The sequence below is a fragment of the Ammospiza nelsoni genome, chromosome Z, assembly GCF_027579445.1.
Source record: "Ammospiza nelsoni isolate bAmmNel1 chromosome Z, bAmmNel1.pri, whole genome shotgun sequence".
In the NCBI taxonomy this organism is placed as follows: domain Eukaryota; kingdom Metazoa; phylum Chordata; class Aves; order Passeriformes; family Passerellidae; genus Ammospiza; species Ammospiza nelsoni.
In genome coordinates, this window is record NC_080669.1 from 42,899,783 (window position 1) to 42,916,814 (window position 17,032).

At 40.5% G+C, this 17,032-nt stretch overlaps 1 protein-coding gene across 1 annotated transcript; it reads right to left on the bottom strand.

The window, feature by feature from the left end:
• Positions 1 to 11,273: 11,273 nt before the first annotated feature.
• Positions 11,274 to 16,339, bottom strand: KCNV2 (potassium voltage-gated channel modifier subfamily V member 2). The gene is made up of 2 exons (XM_059492965.1): positions 14,900 to 16,339; positions 11,274 to 11,549 (listed from the first exon to the last, which is right to left on the bottom strand). Exons 1-2 carry the CDS (start codon positions 16,337 to 16,339, stop codon positions 11,274 to 11,276), a joined length of 1,716 nt encoding a protein of 571 aa, XP_059348948.1.
• Between the last annotated feature and the right edge of the window lie 693 nt (positions 16,340 to 17,032).

Genomic DNA, 17,032 nt, shown 5'->3' on the forward strand with positions numbered 1-17,032 from the left:
CTACTTAAGTCCCACTCTTACCCTGTAATGGAGGCTGTCCTCCCTAGGAAATAACAAGAATAGAATGAAAATAGTGTCTGACTTTTTTCAGAGAAGGTCCTGAAGGAACAGCTGACTGTTCCAATGGACCACAGTTTGGTTTCACTCAAGTCTTCTAACTAGACACTTTTAACCCCTAATAAACCCGAAGAACTTGGAGGGTTTTTTCATTTTTTTGTGGTAAGGAGGGATGGGTGAATTCACTTCCACATGATACCAAATTCATATCCTATTGGTTTTTCCTGTACGTTATTTTGATTTAAAAAAATGAAGCCAATGTTCTATTTTGTCCATTTAGGAAAAAATCCAAAACTTCCTTCATAAGGCAAAGAACACCCAACCTGCTGGTGCTCAAGGCTGTGCTGATAGACTGATCCAAGCAGAGAACCAGACTGATTAAATCTCCAGCTGTAGGAATCACTCTTTACTGTTGCTTAGCTTGACAAGATGTGGCTCCATTAGTAATAGGAGATACTTAGGCATTGCTTCTCCTAAGATAACAGCTTCCTCAACATGAGGTATACAATTCTTCATGTGGTTGGTTGCCATGGTTAAGTAAACTGGTTTAAGTTCCCATGTTTTACATACTTGAAATCAGTCTCCTAAACTACTGCATTTACCGACAGAGGTCATTATGGTCCACGATTAGTCCTGCGATCCATTGGGAAGTGCAGTGCTCAGCACACATCACAACCAGGTTACCCAGTGTTAGACTCAGACTTGAATGCATAGCATGAGGTAGAAGACTCACTCTCTAGGGAGCACCTGTATGGCCCTGATGTTAAAGCACACAATCAAATCATCAGATTCATGTAAGCACACATTCTTACACGGCTGTTTGCTATCCAGTTTATCAGCACCTTCTCTAGCTATGGCTTATTTCATTGCTCCCATGTTTGTGCCAGGTTCTAAACATTGTATTTTTGCCCCCAGTAACCTGAAAATTGAGAGGGGGATTTTTTTGCCCTCCCTGCTTTGCTCTACAACTAACTGGAGCTACAGAGTTGATCAAGGAAATGGAGCATCTCTCCAATGGGGAAAGGCTGGGGAAACTGGGCCTGCTCAGCCTTGAAATGACTAGAGTGAGGACCTCATCAATGCCTGTAAGTGTCCAAAGGGAGGGTGCCAGGAGGATAGTTCCAGGCTCTTGATGCTGAGCAGTGTGACAAGAGGCAAAGGGCGGAAACTGATGCATAGAAGTTCCACCAGAACATGAGGAAGAGTTTTTTTTGTCCAGTGGAACAGGTTGCTCAGAGAGGTTGTGGAGTTTCCTTTCACTGGGGATATTCCAGAAGTCTGGACACAATCCTGTGCTATGTGCTGTAGGATGACCTTGCTTGAGCTGGAAGATTGGACCAAGTGACTCACTGTGGTCAGTTCCAAACTGATTCGTTCTATGAATCTGTACTTCTGTAATTATTCATCATAAATGTGTTGAATATTTTGTTCATGTTGGTTTTTTTGGCAGTAACTTAGACTTCCTAATAACAGTTCACTACCATATAAATTTACTGCCTGTTGCTAATTAAAACAATCTGGTTTATTGTCACAAAAGAAAATCGTGTCACACTAGTGAGCTGCAATCTTCAATAACTGAGAGGATGTATTTACAAGCAGGAACACTTAATGCCATTGCCAAGCAGGTCTAATTGGGATTAACCTTTAAGTATTTACACCTACTCAAAAACTTAGGTGGAATTAGAAGGGAGCACAGTCAGCAAAGTATTAGTGAATCAACAGATGCAAATAAACAATGTTAGAAACCATTTTCATAACTATAACATTATCTACTGTCCAAAGTAACCTAAGTAAACTGCAAATTACAGTTAGGTTTATGATTTATTTGTTTTTATGAATTTGCCTATTTGAGTATCTTATAATATTTTTGTGAATTAACAAATACTGTCCCCAGTGAGAAGCAAGAGATTATTTATAAAGATGAAACAGTGCATTTCACTGCTTTAAACTATTTAGACTTAATCGTACACATCTAGAAAATGTACTTAATTCCAGCCTCTGCTTGGCAAAGGCATTAAGTGTTCCTGCTTGTAAACATGTCCTCTCAGTTACTGAAGATTGGAGCTCATTAGTTTCTGTAACAGGATTTTCTTTTGTGACAGTAAAACAGATCGGCTTAATTAGCAGCAGATAATGAATTTAAACTGTAGTGAACTGTTTCTAAAGAAGTCGCAGTTACTGCCAAAAACCCAACCTGAATGAAATATGCAACAGATTTGTGATTGAATAATTAATGGTACAATAGAACAGGGAAAGAAAAAAACGTCTGGTACAACCCTTCTCAATTTTTTGGGTTATTAAGGGGAACTAATGCTTAGACTCTGGTACAGACATACTTCCAACCAAGAGGATTACAGGGAGCAGTGAAAATAAGTCATGGCTAGAGAAGATGCTAATAAACAGAACAGCAAAAAGCTGTGTAAGAATGTGTACTTACATGAATCTGATCTGATGCTTTGATTGTGTACTTTAATTACGGTTGCTTTAGCTGGATGCGTACCAGGCAGTTTATTTGCATTTTTGAGTCTGCATACATCATTTATTTTAAGTTATGTGCAGTAATTTGCAGTGACTAGCAGTTAGTTTTCTTTACCACAACCTGAGAAATGCCTCTCTTCATTAAGTAAGCATCAGTTAAGGGTTATGCTATAGTTATCACTGTTTTCCTACCAGAGATACAACACAAATTTTACTGTGAAGGTGTCTTTAATGTCAATTGAAAACAAATTCTAGAATAGCCTAAATGGAAGGAGAGAAAAAGTAGGATATGTGGAATATGAAAGATTGTCAATGGCTTAAACTATATCAAGGAGTGGCATGGTTTTTCCCGGTGAGGAGACTGGTTGGATGCAGTGCCATGTCTGTCCCAGTCTGCCATGGGTCTCTGTGGCTGAGTGGAGGCGGAGAAGTAAATTTTTGGAAGTTTCTGAAATTACAGTGGTTTTTTCTTGATTCGTGGTTTTTTAAAAATGTATGCTTTTTGTTTTGTTTCATATGTACTTTTTTGCCTACTTTAGGTTATCCAAAGTGTTCAAATTATTGCCAGCAACTTAATATAGCTTGTAGTAATTTTTTATTGCCAAGAAAACAATGGAAGTGCACAGGCTGCAAGTAATTTTTTTTTGCCTGCTACTTGCTCAGAAGAAAGGCTATGCCAGCAATTATGAGGCATTTGTTTTAAAGCCATTTTCCTGAGGTGAAATACCTGTCCCTTGTGACCAGCTAACACCTCTCACCTTACTAAGCAGAATTTGGAGAGTAAACCACCATTGTGAGCACTGGGACAAAAGAGGTGGTAATGATTGTTTCATTTTCTGTTCTCAGAAAAGACCCATTTCCTTGGTATTGATATATATTACAGTGTAAGAGTGTATTTTACATTACCTTGGAAGTAGGTGCATGCAGATGAGTGCAGTTGCACCTCAGTAGCTCTTGGTTTAAGGTAGAGAAGAATGAGCTTTGCTGCTGACAATAGGATCTACCAAGAGCACACAGTGTTTCGCTTTCCCACTGACTCCACCAACCTATGTTTCTTCAAAAGCAAAAAAACCGTACACAACGACTTTTGAGTTTGTGTCTGAGGGAAAAGGTGGTATCAGCAGAAAATGCAGAGTGATTGGCTTAGCTGGAAATACAGGAGGAATGTTTGGGGACATTGTGACCAATAACTGAGACTTGCTGTCTTAGTCCTGTCCATGTCCTGTCTAGTTGGGTTGTAGACTGTCACAATGGACACAAGGCCATGCCCACATATGCACACCACTTGGTACTTATGGAGTTATACTGTGTGCTTTTCTTTCTTCCTGTGTTATGTCTAAAAATTAAATTATTATAATCTGATATTAAAATTGGTACCTTTTTAATTTCTTACATGTTTAAGACAGATTCTTTGCTAGAGTTCATTGCTTTAATCAATAGATATTTCCTTTTGGTTTCTTGGAAGAAATCTGTACTGCCCATTTAACATTTGGCATTATCAGGTTTCAGATCATTGCTAAAACGCATCCATTTTGCATCAGTGTGTATCACATTGCTTAGGTGCTGAGTGAAAACACCAGAGTTCATTTACCCTTAACCATATTATTTTTCCATTGGTTTCCTTGTTTTCTGCATGGGGTTTAAAACTCTTGCATTGAGTTGCTCCCTTACATTCACCATTATGTAAATTGCACTCTTTTTTTCTCTTTTAGTAAGTTTTTGTTGTTTCAATACCATTGTATGGTTTTGTGGGTCTTGTTTTAAGACCTGTACTTTTAAGATGTTAAACCTTTTTAAAGATGTGTAAATAGTAAATACCTTGGGTTAACCATCTAATAAAAGAGGAATAGGTATTCCTGGAAATAATTGCTGTTTAAAAAACACTGATCTATCATAGTGGGTCCTTCACCTTTTCTCTCATCCCTGCAACTCTTAATTTCAGCAGTTGAAGTTTTACTTAACATGATTATTTTCCTGTAATTGTATACAGAAGGTCTAACCCATTTTACATTGGCATTAAAGCAGCCAGTAGGATGTTACACGCTGTTCTGCGTGGAGGGATTGAGGGAAGGGAAAGTCACTGATGGCTGGAAAGCTGGAAAATTTGTGAGCTAAATTCAGTTATCAGCACTAATTCCTTGCATATGCCCGACTAAACATCACATGCCTTTGTGGTTTTCCTCTTGCAGTAGTCATATTAAAGTTTTGTCAAGGGCTATAATGGCTGAAGTGGATTGAACCATCTTGTCATCTGCTGTCATGGAAGATGGTTTTAATTGATGGATTCATACGTCTTTCAATCAGGATGTGTCTTACAAGTACACTTATGCTTTACACAATGCAAAAATCCTACTGATTTCCACCGTTCTCCCCACAACTGGTTCTGCCTGCCATTCAGCTCTCTTGTCAGTCTGTTCTCTAACTGGAGTGTGTCTACATGGATTACATCTTTTATTAGAATTTAAAACCAAAAATAAAATGCACAGAGGAGAGAGCCTGCAGGACCTCTGGGTATACAGACAAAGACAAGCAGGTGCTATAAGCATTGAAGTAAGAAGTCATCAAAAAGTTTTTACCCCTTGCAAAACAGATACACTTGTGGGGAGAAAAAAGAAAATTGATCCAAAACAGCCAACCATCACCACCAACAAAAAAACAAACAATAAAAAGAAGAAAAACCCAGGGTTTGTTATTTTAATGATAGACTAAATTATAAACATCTCTGAGAAAACATTTTTTGGGGAGAAGAATATTAAGTTGTTGTTATTATTATTAGAATTAGTTAAGTATGTTGTGGTTGTTAAAGTTTCTGCTCTCAGGCTGTGGTGAGATGAACATCAGCTGCTGCAACACTTCCATGAAGTCATGTTCACAGCATGGTGATAGCACCAGTGTTCAAGGCAACTGTTCTTACAGTTGAAATTCTTTTTCAACAGAAAAGAGGCTGTTTTTCAAATTGATATTACCCATTTTTCTCTGTAGGCATTTTCAATTTTTATGGGTTTTTCCCCACTGTTAATCTAAACAGGTAAAAAGATTTAGAGCCTCTTTTAAATTCTGTATCTTTTTATAGTGGACAGTGAAAAAAAAATAGGCAGTATCAATTAAAGATGTGTGGCATATGTCTGAATTGCTTGTCTTCAAATGAATTAAAAATGGTTGAACTTTTACATTACTGTAAACACTCCACCCTTGGTGACAAGACTTCAGGCTTTGGTAGACTGCCTGAGGAAGGTGCAGCACAGCTGGCTAACACGGCAGGCCGCAGGCACCAATATTAAGGAAAGGGGGAATCTGGCAGCCTGTAACCTCTGAGCGGCAGCAGTGAACAATGTTCCATGCCAGGAGCGGTTCTTCCCATAGGGAGACCCACCCAGCTGCTTTGTCCTGACCTGAAGAGGGCCCCCAGCACAGCGGAAGGTGCTGTCACAACCTGCCTGTGATTTCCTGAATTTTCCTGAACGTACTGGTTTTGGGGGTTTTTTGTTGTCTTCTTTGTTGTGTTTTTTGTTATCTTTGGGGATTTTTTGTTATCTTCTTTGTTGTGTTGTCATCGTTGTCCCCGTCCCCTCCCCTCCCACCCCCAGCCCCTGCCAAAACTGCTGAAGGAAAAGGTGAACGTGGTGGCCTGAAGAGCAGTTACTGAGTGGTGGCAAAAGACTGGCTTTAAAGTACGGCACTTGCTTATCTAGTTATTAATGATGTCAAATTATTTTGCTTATAAATCGAGCAAATCCACTTCAGGAATTTGAATGACAGTACAGAGTAATTTTTTAGAGTAGAACTAGAACTCTGACAAGTTTTATTTATTGATAATCTCTATCTCAGGACTTGTAGAAAGCTTTAATTTTTCTCAGCATATTTCCATTAAATTAACTAAGTACATAAAAAACTTCTACCTCTGACCTTTCCCTATTTTAGTCCTAGATAAAGGACTGGATTACAGTCAAAAGGCGTGTAATTTTTATACTACCAAATAAGTTAATAAAAGTTTTGTAATAGCAGATAAGCATATTTTTGCATGACATAAAACCAGAATGTTCTTAACAGTTGAAGGGATTTGTTAGCAAGGTGATGACTTCTATTTCTTAGTCTTATTGACAGTAATTATATTTCATCAAAAACCTTGAAGTATTCCTAATTGATATTTTAAAAATTTCACTTAGTTTACTTACAATATTTAAAGACTGAATATTGCTATTTGCCTTTGAAACCTGGGAATAATACCAGATGTCTATTAATCCATGGTGTACTGTAGCTACCCCTTTAAGTGCTATCTTTCTGAGTGAGAAAAGCAAACAGCTCCTGAAATGCACTGAAAAAGTGATGTTCTTCAAAGACAGGATTTTTGCAGAAGCATATTCTAAGTTAAATTCTTTCCACTATCTCATGTAGGGACAGACTCTACATTTCTACTATCGTCACCCGTATCTTTAAAAAAATGTTCTCCTTTCTTTTAATTTTTTTTTCCTTTTTACTTTTCTGGTTTTTTTTCATCCCCCTTTTCCCCCAGTAATTCCCAGGACTAAATTAAGTAGAAGAAAAAATACTTGGTTCTCCTAAAATGAAGCCAGGCCATCCAGATAAACTGACTGTTTCTTTGTCTTACAGAGACACCATGTTTGCCAAGTCTGTAGTGAAACATAATGATAGAATATATTTTCCTTCTCCCTCTGGGTCTCATTAATATCTGCAATTAGTTAAAATAGAGGATTCTAGCATAGCCATATTTAGAGAGATTTCTAATTTCTCAGTAGTCTGAGAATTCTCCACCCTATTTCTCCAAACCTTAGTTATGCCAAATTAGCATCTTGTAAAAAAAGACTGTCTACTTTATCTTTAGTAGTATTGCCCATCTTGTTGTGTTTAAGCATGTTTTCCCTTGATGTGTTATTTCAAAACCTTTTGATTGCCAAAGCCCTATGGAATGCAATCATGACTTTCCTGTGTTGTTTTTGGATGCCATCATGTCTACCACTTGACTGTTTTGTTTGAGTAATTTAGGGGTAGTGATGCCACTGAAAGTGGTAAAATAAATGTGGTACAATAAATTAACTGAGTCTTCTGCGGGAAACATTGTGTCAAAAAGAAAAAGGCAAAAATGCTTCATTCTCTTTTAAAACCAGCTTATACAGGTTTGCACAGCCTTCTGCAGATTCTTGAAAGTCGGCTGGCTGGAGGTCCCCTTTGTATGGTAGGAAAAGGAGAGAATTTGTGGAAGGATCTTGCTGGTTCCCATCTACACGGGAGGTGTAACAAGTGGTGGCACTGACAGAGCCCTGAGCAATCCAGGCACTGTCTGGCTCCTATAATGGTACCTCAAATTTAGGCAGAGTCTTTCCTATTTAAATGCACAACTAATGCTTGCCACCCCTAAAATATGAATAGTTGAGCCAAAGGCAGAAAACTGCATAAAATAATAGTGCCTACCAAGCACTAACTTCTAGTTTTCTGGAAAGTGCTTTACTCCACTAAGCTCCAATTCACCTCCTCACTGCAGCAGACCGGAGTTTTCCAGTTACTGCAAAACAAAATGCAGCAATTTTCTGTAGTCTTATGCTTAGTGTTTCACTGCCAGAGGCGTGTCCTCTGGGCTACACACTTCTAATATGTACCTTGTGCCAACTCTAGTGCTAGTGAGAGCTTTCGGCGCTGAGCCTGGTCGTGAGCCAAGTGAGAATCCATCGCCACTCCCCCAAAGAGTCACATTTGTGTGCTGAGTCAGTGCACAGTGTAGTCGGGGTAGTACCAAAGCTGCCATCTGTGAGATGGTGGGGCTAGATGACAGATGAGGGGGCAAAGTGCATTGAGAACAAAGACAGTGGAGCAGCTGCTAGGTGAGCTGAGCTGCCCAAAGTGTGATGGCCTTGGTGCTCAGGGCACTCAAATGGCACCTGATGGTACTGGTCACAATGTCTTGTGCTTCTGAAGGGACAGAAATCACTCTCCTCTGTGTCTGGCTGTGGTTTTGGCCCATAGCCATTAGGCTGTGAGGCACTCTAAGTTTTTCTTTCATGTGTTGTTTTACCTTCATGTGTGGAGACTCTGGGTTCCTTCCAAACTAAAGATTGCTTGGGCCAGATGAGGCTGGGTGTTTGGGAAGGCTTTGCTGCTTGGTCAGGGTACTTTCATAGATCTTTATTGCAGCAGGGCCTGTCATAAACTCCTTTCCACACAGCTAAGTGCTGGAAGCATCAAGCTCTATGGTGTTCTTTTACTGTCACCTTGTGGGCCATTATTTACCGAGTGCAAAGTGGAACAGATTCAACTGGAGGGGTGCAAGAGACCCTCTTCAAGCTGCATTTGAGCAGTTAGAGCAGTAGTGATTCGTGCATTGAAATCTTATTGAACAGATAAAGCATTTGCCAAGGACATTAAATTCTGACTCTTGATTAAGAGACAAGACTCCTTTTTCTTCTGCTTGAGTTTGGTGTGGAAAATCTATTTCATTACACATCTTCAAAAATATCTAGTTGAATAGGTCCTGCAGGTGAGGCAAATGGGATGGAAAATGAGACTTGTGATCTTTGTCGAGTCTGAGGCTGTGACAAAGTCCAGTCTCAGCAGAGTTAGTCCTCAGGCTCTGGATTTCTGCAGGTGGCAAGAAAAAGGCTATTGAGCCTCCATGCAGGGCTGAGCATCTGCATCCCATCTGCATGGTCATGCAAGTATGAATTCCTTCAGCAAAGAAACTGATTTACAGTACCCTATATTTTGGAAAATTCAGTAGTCACCAGGTTTAAAATACTTTTAATGGGTCTAAATCAATTTGCATGTTGAATATAAAGCATTTTTGTGTTTTTGCATGCTTGTAACTTGTCACCTCACTGAACTGTAGTAAGAGGTTTCCTGTGGTTCCTGGAAGCTTCTTGTCCTGTTGTTGCTGTGCAGAAGGGCTATGCAAATTCCCTAGAGCCAAAGCAAAGCAGCTATTCTTCTCAGTGAGTGCCAGGATTGTGCCTGCTGCATTGTGTGCAGTCCAGAACAGCAAACATCTATCACATTGAACTCCCAGGGCTCAGCTGTGCCTTAAAGACATGGTTTAGCTTTTAACAGAGCTGATCAGCACACAGTGTTCTGACTGTCATTCCTAAAGAACAAAATGACAGATGGGCTTATGATACATTCGTCTGGAGGTAGAGAATGAGAAGAACAAGTTGGTTACTAATTACCTTCCCACCACTGAAAGGAGAAATGTCCCCATGCTTGACACAACTCGCATGGATGTGTCAAAATTAATGAACATTTTCACCCTCAGCTGTCCCAGAGTGAGCTTCACACCATTGTGTCCCATGTGGCCCTGAGATCTTAATGCAGCCATTTGCATTCATCAGGGCAGCACAGACACAACGTGAGAGTTCAAGAGTTTTGAAATCCATCTCTGTCATCAAGATGCTTTGCAGGAGTGCTGCTGACTAACAGCCATGGGTCATATCAGTGCACTGTTACTGTTGATCCTTTTCATTACACGTTTTTTCTTTCAGATCTGTTATTCAGATTACTGTTTTTAAATTGGGATGACTGCTCTTATGTAAAAAATTATTCCTGATAGTCTCAGAAGTAATACATAAACTGCAATTCCATCTAATTGTTGATTTTATTTTTTATTTAAATTTTGAGATGAGTTTAGACGCATGAGAAATCCCATCCAGCTGTGCAAGAAGACACAGTAATCTTAGAATATAAGGTACTCCTGGTACCTAAGCTAAGGTGTCAGGATTGTGTCCCTATGGCTGTATGTACCAGACAAATTATCTTGATTTTAAATAATGTTTAAAATTGGTTACAGTGAAGTGCCGATAAAATCCTTTGTATGAATAGTCTTTTAGTGTTGCTACCCATGTATTTCCTTTGATTATTTTAAAATTACTGCTTCAGTACTTATGTTCCTTGACAGGTCTATTATTCTAACAATCCAATAAGTAGATACATTAAATATTGCAAAATAAATTATTACTAATCCTATACCTAAAAAGGATTGAGTTTGGAAATGTTTTCAGATTTGATCAATGAGATTTATCAACTCAGACTCCAGAATTCTTCACTAGTTCTTGTCATACTGAAAAATGATTATAGAGATGGGGTGGTGGGAAATGCTAAAAACAGTGCATTGCTTGACTAGGCATGAAAACAGGAGGGCTCATTTGCAGGGCTGCATTTGAAAAATAAAATTAGAACAATGAAGCATAGCTATCTGTCAATGGAAACAGAAGCTGACATTTTAGGGATTATAGCTGCTGCTAATATTTAGGTAAGTGCTCTAGGCCATTTTCCTCTAATTGAAAGCTGATGTAAAACCAATTTAAGTGACACAGTCAGTATATCGGGTATTCTATTAGTTTAATTTTTGACACTGCCATGGCAGAAGTAAGGTGGCTGACCCTTAATGACAACAATTTGTTTTGTGTTTGTACAATTATGGTGGGTCTTTATTGTCAATCTAATCAGTAGCAGGGGGCTATATCTTAATGTGAAACTTATTCAGAGTGTTTAATCTGAAGGAATTCATTTCAGAGAGTTGATGAGCATTCAAGTGCTGCTCACAGGCTATCAGAGTTAAAAAATTCTGTTGTTTTAATCTGAGCCTTTTTAATTTTGAAAACAACTCCCTTCAAAACAGATTTCACCATCTACTTTGTTACTTTTGGCCCTTTTAGTTTATCTTTTGGCTGATTTGTTTTTCCTTTTTCTCCTCCAGCTTCTTGGTTGCCTCCCCATATCCAAAGAAGCACAAACTATCATTGCTGTGACAAAGGGTGGGGTGCACCTTCTCCGCAGCACTCAGATATTTTCCTCATGGCTCTCCGTGTGAAGTCGACCTTCCCTCTTTCTTTCTTGAGAGCTGTGTACTCATAGGCCTTCAGCTTGCTGTAATAGTCTGAGAACTTATTGTAGAGGATGGAGATGGGCATGCCATTCAGGATTATTCCAAAAGCAATGCAGAGGAAAGCAAACAGGCGTCCAAGGTGCGTTTCTGGACACATATCTCCATATCCCACTGTAGAGATGCTGACCTACAGGCAAACCAACACGCAGCTTATTATCTGAGCTAAGAACATAGACAGATATGTTCACTGATCAGGGACAAGGTTAACTTTTTTTTAATTTGCATTGTAACTCTAAAATATTCTGTGCTGCTTTTGTGTGTGTGTGTGTGTTTGTGTTTGTGCCTGCCTCTGTGTGTGTATGTGTCTACTAGTTTTCTTATGCAAAATATTCCTAATTAAAAAAAAAACAAACCCTCTCATGGAGTAAAGAAAGACAATGGTTTGACACCATTCAGGAGGATTTTTAGATTTTTACCCTGCAGAGGGAATTCCCAGACAAATTCCATACCAGGCTGTCCAGAAGGTGATTGTTTGGCTGAAGGGAAAGGATAGATGTGGCTCCCTAGCCATGCAAATCCACTGATAGCTGCAACCCTGCTCCCTCATCATGTCACTTGGAACAGATGTCCTGTTTCTAAATCCACTGTGCTGATAAAACCCCGTATTTGGGACTTATCCTCTGGTTTGTATTTTGAGTTTTACCTTTGTTTTTCATATGTATTTTAGGAACTAGTGAAAAACACACAAAACCCTTCAATTAATTTTGAAATAAATTTTCCTCTTTGCCTTATAGGAAGACATTATACAGGACTTCAAAGTTACTAGATGAAATCCCCCTTAATAATTACATACCTACAAAGAACTGTAGCCTGGAAGGTTTTGCTTGTAGTGTATGGTTGCAATATGTATAGTTATAGTGTTAAATAAGTACACAGGTGTGTAATTTTTGCTGAATTTCCTTTTGAAGAAGGATTTAGGGGTTGTTGAAAATGTTTCAGCTTTGGTTGTTGAATTTTTTGGGGTTTTTTTTTTGAGAGTGATGGTGTTTAGTGTATTTATTTTATATGATTCTGAACAATTTGCCAGCTCACTGTGTACATACCCTTACATTTTTCTTCTCAGCCAATATAATTTTCTCTTTCTGCCTATGGATATATGAGGGAACTGTTTTATGGGTCCAGTGCTACACCAAGTACTGAAATATTTCCATTGTAAAATTCAGATTAAAATTAATGGATGTTTGATTATGGAGATGCTGCTACATTTGAAAAATCTACTCTCAAACAGTCAACATAAGATAACTCCTAATTTATTTAGTTTAACTGCACACATTTTGATGTTTTATATTTTTTACACTGAGTAAATATAACTTTTTTTCTGGCAGGTAAAACTTTCATGTTGCTGTCACCTCTCACTTTCTGGTCTGTGCAAAGGAACTTTTTCAGCCAGTGAATTTTATTTGATTTTTTTCACAGTGTCTCAACACACTGTATATATCTGTTAAACAGTAACCTAAAATTCTGACAAAAATAAGCCACAGACAGTAGGACTTTGACTGTAATGCCCTTGTGGCTTTAACACTAAAATAAGTTTTCAGAAGGTCAGTGTGTAGCGTTTGTCATCTTCTAAAATTGTAAATAGAATGATATTTCAAATGAAGAAAACATTAGATTTCATGAGACAGCACTGGGTGAGCACATTTTTAGGATGCACCTGGTGCTTCCTGTGGAATAAAAGGGATTAGTGATTTGGTTTAATGGAAATTAAGTCACTGGATTTGAATGATAATACAGGATAAATATCTCCAAAAATAAATACTGAGATGAAGGCAAGATGTTTATGTCTACCAGCCAGGACAAAAACATTATCCTGTGATAAGGTTCTGTACCATTGGCATAGTTTTATACATTGCCTGTAACAGTTTAGGAAGGATGCTTCTTCTCCTGCATGTGTGAGTTGGTGAATGCTGTTGGATTTTTATAACATTCAAATGATCTAGATATATTAATTTACAGGCTGTCAAAAGTGTTTTATGCTTTGGAATTGCAATGTGCATGATACAGCTCCTGTTTTGAAGGCACTTGCTCAGTTAAATAGGCCTTTTTCACCTAGCCATATAAGTTTATTAAGAATATCTAAATTATTATGGTGTCACCACTTCACAAAAATGAGCCCTAAAGATTTTGCATATGACCTGCATGTTCAGAAGACAGAGTATTTTAGCAATGTATGAATCACCAGTGTTTTCATAGCCTTTGTATATTACTTACAGATGATCTATGAAGGTCAGATTACAAGACCTTCTTTCCTTTATTCACTGATTTTTCCATCCTTACATGGCCCATGGAAGGATGGAAAAATCAGTGAATAAAGGATATTCAGCACAGTTACACATACACATGTGCACACATATAAATGTGTGCATCTATGCTTGTCTGTAAGGCTTTTTTTCTGCCATGTGCTGAATCACTGCAAATGTGTGGTAAACCACCACATCTCATCGTCCATGGCTGAGCCAGAAGCGCAGACCTTGGGCTCCAGGATGGCTGGCCAGGGTAAGTGACCTTGAATGGGTTGGGATTACTGTCTGGTGGGCCTCATATGCATCTTGGGGCATCCAGTGTCAGTGCTGATCAACCAGCCTGAGATGTTATAACTCCTATCCAGTCTATTTGCATGAGTTTTTTTCTCCAGGGAAGTGACTGGGACAGAGCCAGACCCTTAGCCATGCCCAGGGGTCAGAAGTCCTCCTGGGGCCCCACACAGAAATAGACTGTGCAGGTTGGCATCAGCTGCTGCAAAACAAAATGTATGTGACAATGGTCTAGGACAAGCCTTAGGGTTATGGATGGCTAAGGTGTGGGTCCTGTGCCTTCCCTCAGCATTGACAATGTCTAGCCACCCACTAGTTTCAGCTAGGGTGCTATAAATACAGACATCTTCTGCAGAACACAATCTCTTGTGTAAAACAACTGTTGGTCCTAGTGGATTTTTAACAGCCAGAGTTCTGGGACAGCTTTCACTTTTAAAGTGTGGGTGATCTGACTGTAGTTAATAAACTATGTCTCATCATCTTGCAGTTTTATGGGTTGCAGAAGACCTACACATAGAATAAGAACAAAAATCCTGTTTCTAGAGTGCCAAATGCATGCTTTTCCCCCCCTATTGTTTTGACAACACTGACAATGGCACTAAATTGGGAAATGCTTTTTTTACCCTGTCTTTGACCACTTCTTCTTTAAAAGTGAAAATGTCTGCATTTGGAGATATGGGAATTTCAAGACCACCTGCCTGATTAAGTCTTGATTTAAGCTTACAGAGAGGTGAATGAGTGCATGTGTGTGTGTGTCTGTGTGCACGCAGGCATGCATATGTCCTGTAAGCTCAGAATTCAGAGCAGATGTTCACTGATCTAAGCCTGTTGTTTTCAAGACTGTCAGCAACTCCAGCTGGGAGGAGAGGGGAAGGGGAAGGGGAAGGGGAAGGGAAGGAAGGGAGGGTCTCTTTACTCAGCAAAGTAAGATGTGTTTACTTACGGCAGCCCACCACCAAGCATGGGGAATGCTGGTGAAGTTGGTACTGGAGACATCGTGCTCCACTGTGTAGACCATGGCAGAGAAGGCAAAGATGCCCATAGCAATGAAGAGCAAAAGGCAGCCCACCTGCTGGTAGCACTGGCGCAAGGTAAAGCCGAAGGCACGCAGCCCTGTGGAGTGGCGGGCCAGCTTGAGGATGCGGAAGATGCGCATGAGGCGCATGATGCGAAGCACCTGTCCTACCTTGCTCACTCGCCCCACCTTCTCGATATCGTGCTCGTGTTGGGAGCCCCGACCCCGGGGCTGGTCATCGTCAGTAAAGCATTCAAGCAGCAGCTGCAGATAGAGGGGCAGGATGGCAATGAGGTCTACTGCATTGAGGGCACTGCTGGCAAAGCGGCGCAGGTCTGGGGTAGAGACCAAGCGCAGCAGGTACTCCAATGTGAAGAATGCAATGCACAAAGTCTCCACATGCTCCAAGACAGGCCGGCTATCCCCACTCTTCCAGTCTACCTGCTGCATCTCCTCTACTGTGTTGAGTGCCAGGGCAACCACGGAGATGAGGACGAAGAAGCTGGAGGCCACTGCCATCACTTTGGCAGTGACAGAGGAGAAGGGCTTCTCCATGAGGTTCCAGAGGCGCCAGCGCTGGGGCCCGTAGTAGCGCATGTGGCGGAAGAGCTGCTCATTCTCCTCAGCCTCTGCCTGGGAGCGCAGCTCCCGCTGCACCTTCAGCTGCTCGCTCAGCTCGTCCCGGCGCTCCTCAAAGCAGATGCGGCAGCAGCGGGGTGTGTATTTGAGGCGCACGCCCCAGTAGCTCAGCTCCTCCAGGAAGCTGCGGGGGCACAGCTCGTCCCTCACCCGCAGCACCCCCGAGGCATAGAAATTGTACACCAGCTGGAAGACAGCTGGGTCCCGGTCAAAGAAGTACTCATCCACCTGGGCAGCGTAGTCGTCGCACAGGCCCAGCTGGCAGCGGCGGTCAGTGGAGGTAGCCAGGCGGCCCAGGCGCGTCTTGGGGTAGATGGCCACTGCCTGGTAGGTGAGGCGGTAGCTCTGGCCACCAACATTGATGTTCAGCACGGATGGAGTAGATGATGTGGCCGGGGATCTAGAGGAAAGAGCAGGGGAACAAGGAATAAACGATGAGGCCTTGCTTTCGCCCTTAAATGCATCTTCATGTTGCCAATTTCCCTCTTCTTTCTCTTCATCTTCCTCATCTTCATCATCCACATAATAGTTGTAATTCCCCTCAGGTCCTAGTTGCAGCAGGGGCTGGGTGTTCAAGGCAGTGGTGGCAGAGGTACCACTCTGCTTATCTACATGAACGCCTTCCTTTTCCTTCCCCTTGCTGGGCCGCAGAAGGATGTTTGGTGCTTCCATCTCTCTGCCTTTATGTTTTAGGAAAAGAAACTCTTGCTGACTGTTAAACTGCAACATAATATTATTCCTTACTCTTCTCCCCTCTTTGCATTCATGCAATCAAGCGGTTAACACCAGTCCTTTTCAACTCTGCAAAAGCTGGCAACCTGGTTTTCTTTCCTCTTTATCTCAGAAGTATTATGCACAGCAGTAGGTCTGCATATGTCTCCCTGCCAGCCACCACTCCAGTTGTTGTGAAAGCTCTGTGTGGGATATAGACACATGAAGACTGCTGTTGACCGTTTTAATCTTGCTGACAGCAAAGATCTGAGTGCTTAGAGGAGGGGATTTAAGGGCTATTATCCTGTTCGAGCCTCGTTTCCCTTAGGCTGTGACGTGAATGATTATGGATCTATAAATCTATGAAAAATCAGTAGGGGGGAAATCCCCTAAAATTTTATTGCTAATAAAATCCACACATTTTCCTATTTAAAATATATATGGATTAAAAGTAATCTGAAATAAAAATGTATGAGGGGCAGAGAGAAAGAGAGTAGTACAGATTTCTTTCATCCTCATGGGCATAGCATGGCTTGGCTTTCTTTAATGAAAATAATGAATAATTGATATGCAGATAAAGGGCAGGAACTCACTGGTGTATCTCTTAAAATGTTTTCAAAAGGTGAGGAAATAAAAGTAATTTCATTTTATTCACAGTTAGAATACCTCCATTTGGTTAAGAGCCGAGGAATATTTCAGTCTGTGCCTGAA

Excerpts from the sequence above, each read along its gene's own strand:
- KCNV2 (XM_059492965.1), bottom strand. The coding sequence starts at position 16,339 with ATGTTGCAGTTTAACAGTCAGCAAGAGTTTCTTTTCCTAAAACATAAA. Across the intron at positions 11,550-14,899 it reads ATGCTTGGTGGTGGGCTGCC|GTCAGCATCTCTACAGTGGG; the intron begins GTAAGTAAACAC and ends GTTTGCCTGTAG.